General features: G+C 28.1%; 1 protein-coding gene across 1 annotated transcript in view; it reads left to right on the top strand.

Annotated features, from left to right (window-relative positions):
- LOC108727903 (uncharacterized) overlaps positions 1-7,660 on the top strand; it is a 31,072-nt gene continuing 23,412 nt past the window's right edge. Inside the window, 10 exon segments of the mRNA XM_018456196.1 lie at positions 1-476; positions 870-1,322; positions 1,684-1,867; positions 2,453-2,606; positions 2,800-2,881; positions 3,221-3,582; positions 3,845-4,122; positions 5,404-5,594; positions 5,960-6,274; positions 6,377-6,446. Coding sequence (XP_018311698.1) covers positions 1-476; positions 870-1,322; positions 1,684-1,867; positions 2,453-2,606; positions 2,800-2,881; positions 3,221-3,582; positions 3,845-4,122; positions 5,404-5,594; positions 5,960-6,274; positions 6,377-6,446 — 2,565 coding nt within the window.

Below are 7,660 nucleotides of genomic sequence, written 5' to 3'. Positions count from 1 at the left end.
ATGAGATTCCCAACATTGTTATTAAATATTGGCGTAATATTGATCACAACAACGGTTTCTTGCATCGATAATAATTTAGAAATTATTGATCGTTTACCCAACAATACAATACCAATTCACTATAACATCAATCTGACACTGTATCTTGAAGAAGACAACTTTACTTTTCATGGTGAATCCAATGTCAATATCAAGATTCGTCATAGATCGTCCAAAATAACCTTACACTCGAAAGATTTAAAAATAAATGAGACAGCGACAACATTGATTAATGACAAAGATAGAGTTTATAAACCGATGACACATATTCATAACGATGAAACAAACATTTTGACACTTAATTTCGACGCTGTATTGTCACCTGGTTTTTACGTCCTAAACATGAAATTTATTGGTAATCTACTTAAACCTGTGTCTCGACAAACGGGTTTTATGAAATTTCCGTACACAATTGATAAAGGAAACGAGAGAGACACGTAAGTAAATATTAAAATATAAAAAATTATTTGCAACGTAATAAAAGTTTTTTGTTATTATCTTCATTTGTTTTTATTATTGTTACAACACTTCAGAAGCTCTTCAGAGGAAATATAATTATATATATATAATTATATACTATATATGTATATACATGCATATACAATACATATATATGTATATAAAATACATATTATAATATTTAAAAGGGCAATTTCAATTTTATATACGACATATAGTTATACGGTATTTCGATTTTAACTTTTAACAAAATTTGTATTAAAGATAATATAAATAACAATAAAAAGTAATTAAGTTTATAAAATTCTTATGTTAATCGACATAAGTGAAAAATTTGCTATCATTTTAATAATAGTATACTTATTAAATAGTAAATGGTTAGCTGCAACGCATTTTGAGCCGAATGGTGCCAGACGAACATTTCCATGTTGGGATGAACCAGCGTTAAAAGCTACCTTCAACATTTCTGTAAAGCATCATCAGAAGTATGGTGTATTGTCAAATATGCCAATACGAGAGCAATTTTTAGAACAAGATGGCATGATGCGGACACACTTCGACATCACTCCTATAATGTCTACTTATATCGTAGCGATTGTAATGTCTGATTTTGTCCGCGTTCCCAACGCGGACGAAACGATCAATATGTGGTGCAAGTCGTCTTTGATATCAAAAGTAAAATTCGCACATAATATTGCTGGAAAGGTCATAGAGTTCTTAATTCAATATACCAATAGTTCTCAGAAGGTACCGAAAATGGACCATGTTTTGGTACCAGGTTTTACAAGTGGTGGCATGGAAAATTGGGGACTCATTATTTACTAGTAATATTTATAATTAAAAAAATTAATTAAGCTATTACAGCGCGCTAGTCAAAATTTCGTTCAGCATTCAAAACTTATGAATTTAAAACATGTGCTTATCTCACAAATATTCAAAAATACATGTTTTCATGCTTAGATTGTCATAAATAGTTAACGTATTTAATACATTTCCCCCTTCTTTTCACTCCCATAAATATTTTACATTATACTATTTTACGTATTATGTATATAAAAAGAAAGAAACCAAACTATAAGTTATTCGTGTATGAGCTTTATGAATAACATAATTACTCGGAAAACATTCGACTGCATATTCAGGAATATTTTACATAATTATATCATGTAATATTGTGTCTTTTAGTGAATCGAAAATTATCTACGATGACAGCAGCCATCTAATATATCAGAAAACAGATGTAGCGTTGACAGTAGCACACGAACTTGCGCATCAATGGTTTGGCAATTTGATTACTCCATCTTGGTGGTCTTACCTGTGGTTAAGCGAGGGATTTGCTTCGTTCTTCGAAACGTACATAATAAACAAGGTTACTCAATATTATTAATCCTAAGTTATTATTATAAAAAAGGTGTTGAAGTACTTCTTAATATAAGATTAAAATAATGCCAATTAAATGCAATTAAATACTATATTTTTAAGATGGAATTGAATAAAAAATAGGACATGCTTTAACTTATAGAATTATATATAAAAAAGTGTGCGATTTTTTAAATAATTATATAAACATTTTAATAAAAATCCTTATTGAAAATTAAAGATCATTCGTTTTTTCTACATATATTTGTCTATTGAAGATCTACTATTTTACTTTTTTTTATCACAAGAATCGTAAGAACACTAATATTTTCATTAGAATTAAAATTTAACATTTTGGATTTTTATATTTTTCGTATTAAGTAATCTCTAAAAAACTTTTAAAAATAATTAAACTAGGTATGCTCTCTTTGAAAAAAAGATTCGACCTGAAAATGTTAATACAATTAGGTGTAATAAAATGTAAAATAGCATTTTCGGCAAATAAACTAGTTTTGTATTTATAATGCGAGTTATAATGCGAATTTATAATTCGAATTTTTGATATTTAGTCACAGCGAAACATTTCTTACTTCAGATTTTCAAAGATTGGCGGATGATGGATCTTCTTGTGATTCGGAAAATACATCATTGTTTCCTTAAAGATATAGGTTTAATGAATTCTGTCACATTAAAACTTGGCAATACTCTCGACAAGGAGTTATTGTTTTCTGATGAAGTTTATAAAAAAGGTAAAATTATGTAAATAACATTAAATAATTATTCATGGATTCTTTAATGCAAGCGTGAAATAAAAGATGAAACAGAAAGCTATAATAGCAAATTCTTCTTTAGTGCAGTATTTATATATAATAGATATTAATTTTATATGTACTTTGAATGTATTAATTATTATTAATTCACATTTTTGGTGTATTATCGTAGCGCCACTTTTATTGCGCATGTTACATAATACAATTACTGATGAGGTATTTAGAAAGGGTCTCATTACATACTTGACCAAGCAGTAAGTATATAATGTAGTCTGAAATTATTATACATTACAATATTAAGTACATGGATATAATAATAAGTACTTGTATCCATATTAAAAAATATAATATGACAGAAATTTGAATTCAAGTACTCAATATTTCATTACTATTCAATTATAGGTCATACATTTCTTACTTCTTATTCAGTTATAATTCAATTTAAGTTAGTTTTAGATTACATTTAACATTTTTTTACATATGTATCTACATTCAATTGTACATTAATATTCGCATAAATCCTTTAATCCGTAGTCAATGTATATTCTTCGATATGACTGCAACCACTGACAATTGTCATTTTTCAAATTTAGTCAATTTAGTTCGACCAGTCCAGATGATTTGTGGAGCGCCATGCAAAGTGCTCTAGACGAATCTGACGTCCCACACAAAGATTATAGAATAAAAGAAGTGATGGATACTTGGATGAACCAAGAGCGTTATCCTTCTGTAGAGGTGGCGAGAAATTACGAAACTGGTCAAGTGACACTTTCACAAACATGTATCAGGCAGTATACTGGGGAAACTAAATGGTGGATTCCTATAACTTTCGCTACGAAGTCCAATCCGAATTTCTCCAACACTGTACCTCGTTATTGGTTACGACCAGATCAATATAATATAAGCTTTACAATTAATCCAAATGATTGGATTATTATCAACTTACAACAAACTGGTAAGCATGAACTTATGTTTTTTTATTTATTTTATTTGTTCTATCATCGCAAAAGTTTTACATCATTCAATGCATTTATATGTATCTTTTTATTTATAAAAAAGTTTAAGTTTAAAGGAAATTTGATTAAATTTTCCAAATTTCGCCAAATATTAATTAATGCAAAATAATTTTTAATATATAAAAATATATCTTGATAAATTCAATTAAAAGGATTTAATAATATATAAAAGGATTTAATAATGTAATAAAAATTCAACAGGGTATTATCGTGTTAATTACGATATCAAGAATTATCAAAAAATTGCACATTATTTAAACAGTAAAGAATATAAAAATATACACGTTCTTAATCGTGCTCAAATCATTACTGATTCGCTTGCCATGGTGTTTGCTGATCAAATGAACAACGGATATTTATTCATTCATCTGATAAGTTATCTCTCTCGAGAGAGAGAATATGCGGCATGGCAACCATTATTTCAAATGATAGAAACTAAGTCAAAGATTTTTTTTCTGCAAGAATTCCATCATGTTAAGGTAGGATTCAATAGCGGTTTTAGGACTGTTAAAACGTCGGTGCAAGGATAAAATGGAAAGGGCTCGGGCATTACTATTGATTCAAAGCAATTTCTATACAGCATATCTTTTCGACTACGAACAAGTGTCGACGATGAAATGGTAGAAGATGAAGTATCTATAAATCCTTGCGAGCATCATTTCATATTATCAAATGTTAGATATACACAAGCGATGCGAACTTTAAGTGGAACGCACTCTAGTTGACCATTACATTTTGTTCCTCTCTTGTTCTTCCAGTTTTCGATTCCGAAGTATTGCGAGTATTTTCACATAAAAGTGTTAGCTTAAAGCTAAACAAATATAAGGAAAATTCGTTTATTACGAATAAATATTTGAGTGCCTCATTTAAAATGTATTTTTCCTTATAATTTTATATTTAAAAAAAATTCATAAATGTTCACACCACGCACCGGGGCCTGTGGGAGACCGCGGATTCCGAAACTTGCGGGGGCCCGTCGGTGGACCGCACCGCTTGCACCGACGTTAAAAACGCCCCTGGTAGGATTTTATAGTTTAAGTTATGTAAAGTCGTAAAATGCCGATATCTTAATTTATCACAAATTAATTATATTCTCGTAAAATTTGCGAACTTCTTTTAAAAGTAAACACATATAAAAGTATTGTTTATTTGTATGTAATATATTATAATTAAAACTATGATTTTTTGTACTTGACATTTTCATATTATAGCGAAGGTTCATAGTATTAAAAGATATATAAATATATGTTAAAGAACAACAATTATATAAAGTATTCTATATACAATTGAAAGTTTCAGACAAAAGTTATGTGACTTTGAGAGGGACATAAGATGGTACCATAGGTTTGATCTTGGGTGACGTTGTCAAGGTCAGAGTAAGGTCACTTTAAATTTTTTAAATAGAACCTCTCATTTTTCATTGCATATTCTCGTAGCTTACCTCAAAAGCTTTTCAAAACACTATAATACAATATTTTTTATTTTATTAAAACTTTCGTTTGAAACTTTTTTTAATTCCACGTACGTCTTCTCCTTCTCGAGATATTTTAGTGTGGCAATTAAAATGAAACACCCTGTATATATATATATATTTACGATATAATATGTTGTATACACACATACATATCTCAATTATTGAATTTATTGATATAGCACTAACAAAATTATATATGTATATTTTTATATGTAGATTATGTATTTCCACAAGTATCACAATGAACCAATATAAAATAAATACATTAATTTATAATTTCTATTAGGTACGTATAGTGCAACTCCTTGAGAGACTTCTTCAGTACGTAGGATACGTAGACAATCCTAATGATGATGATATCACACAACTGACAAGGCTAAGCGCCTTAAAATGGGCATGTATTCTTGGTCACGAGGAATGCAAGAAAAGGACCGCACTTAAATTAAGCAAACATCTTGCGGATCCCAAAACTTACAAGTAAATTTCTTTTACTCGTAATTATCCGTAAATTGTATTTCTGTGTGTGGGTGGGGGGGGGGGACACGCGCGCATGCGCATATATATGGATATATTGTAACTGACTCTCTATCTCTTCGAATCGCTGAGCTCATTTTCTTCCCCATTCTTATTCTAATAACGAAGTAATAAATATGTTGTTGCTTATAAGATTGAAAGAATAGGAATTTGCAGAACAGGAATTTAATTTTACGAAATAAGGTTTAATAATACATATACGTAAATTAAAATACAAAACTTACAATTATTAAAATAGATAGTCGTTATACATATGAAATGTATATAGCAGTGATTATAGATAGCTTGATTATAGATATATATTTTAGAATTCTACATGACGAAGAATTTATGTATTGTACTGGTATGATGGCAGCCAATAGAACTACTTGGAATAAAATGTTGGAATTATATCTAAAAAATGATCTAAAAGAGGAAAAATCTATAAAACAAATATTAGAAAGTTTGACTTGCGCAGAAGATCCTGATATCATCATCAATTATTTAAATATTATATATAAATTGAAAACTTCATTTCATGATAATGAGCATTCTCTTGTTTTCACAAATGTTCTTGAGAATTATGCGCGCAACGACAAAATCCGTGACTACGTATTAAAAAATTTTGAGATTATAAAACCAAGGTATTAAAATATTTCTCTTCGTAAATGTACACTATATATTCTTTTCTTTATATAATTATCAAAATTTAATAATTCTACACATATTATTTTGTCTTTGTATAGATCATTTACTATAACTGCAACGATAGCAATTATTCTTCGGAATGTTTATTCTAACGAACAAATTGACAAGGTAAATTTTATGATTCACATACTTATTAATCTCTTCTCATAGCGCTTTATAGCCCACACAGAATACTTTATAGCAACATTGCTGCAGTATTGCAATGTTACTCCCAAGTAGCACATAGCACTTACAAAGCATTAATAAAGCGCTAAAAAAGCGCTCATATAATGATGCTTTGCAAGCATTGCTGTACTACTTGAGCTGCAATATTGCGAAAATATTACAAATGTTGTTGCAATATTACTGAAATTTTCTGTGTTACGATTCAAATGACAAAAACTATTCCTCAGTCGGAATTATGAATTAATTCAACTTTATATAACTTATTATTAATTTTATGTAAATTAATATTCATATTAATAATTACTTTATGTGTTTGCACATTTAAACTGCATTTTTGTACTTTTAAGGAAAATCATATTATAAAATCAAATATAAAATAAGCGCGTGCTTTATAATATGAACTGAACTTGTTTAATTCACAAATTAATAAAATATTAGACCGATGATTTAATCACAATAACCTAAAAAAAATTTCAAGAAAATCATCCTATCGTGATTTAATAAACATTCGATTCTCTTGAGGAGGGCTTCCTCAAGAAAAATTTTTACGACATATATATACAAATATGTATAATATATATACGCATAAAAAATAATGCCTATTTTCGCATCTAAGAAGTTAAATATATTATTTGTTTACACCGTATATTCATCTTAACATTATATTAAATTAAAAATTATATATTGTATCGAATTGCTGTACAAAAATGAATTATTATTATTCAATATCTCGAACTAATCTATTCCAGGTACAAACGTTCTCAGAAACTAATTTTAATCAAGATGCAGACACTTTATATGGAATTCAAATATTGATAGAAAAGCGTAGGGAATCTCTTCAGCAAATCGTAAACTATATTAAAAAGTGGTTTTTTTACAAAGAAGAAGATTTACCTGAAGTGATCATTGATCCGATCAATCAAAAAGATGAAATGTAATGCAAAACATATTTACCTCTATATGAATTTTTTAATAATATTATTTTTATTTATTACACTACCATTTTGTAAACATTTTTTAAATTATTTTAATTTAATTTTCTAATACTTCTCAATATTTTTATATCTGGGGAAACCATTAATAAAATCTGACAGATTAATCATCTGTAACAGTCTTTTGACAAATATAATTTTTATATAATATTATATAATATATTA

This window comes from Mycetomoellerius zeteki, unplaced genomic scaffold, assembly GCF_001594055.1.
Source record: "Mycetomoellerius zeteki isolate Tzet28-1 unplaced genomic scaffold, Tzet1.0 scaffold564, whole genome shotgun sequence".
Lineage (NCBI taxonomy): Eukaryota > Metazoa > Arthropoda > Insecta > Hymenoptera > Formicidae > Mycetomoellerius > Mycetomoellerius zeteki.
The sequence above is the reverse complement of the archived record's forward strand: the minus strand, read 5'-3'. Positions and strand labels throughout refer to the sequence as shown.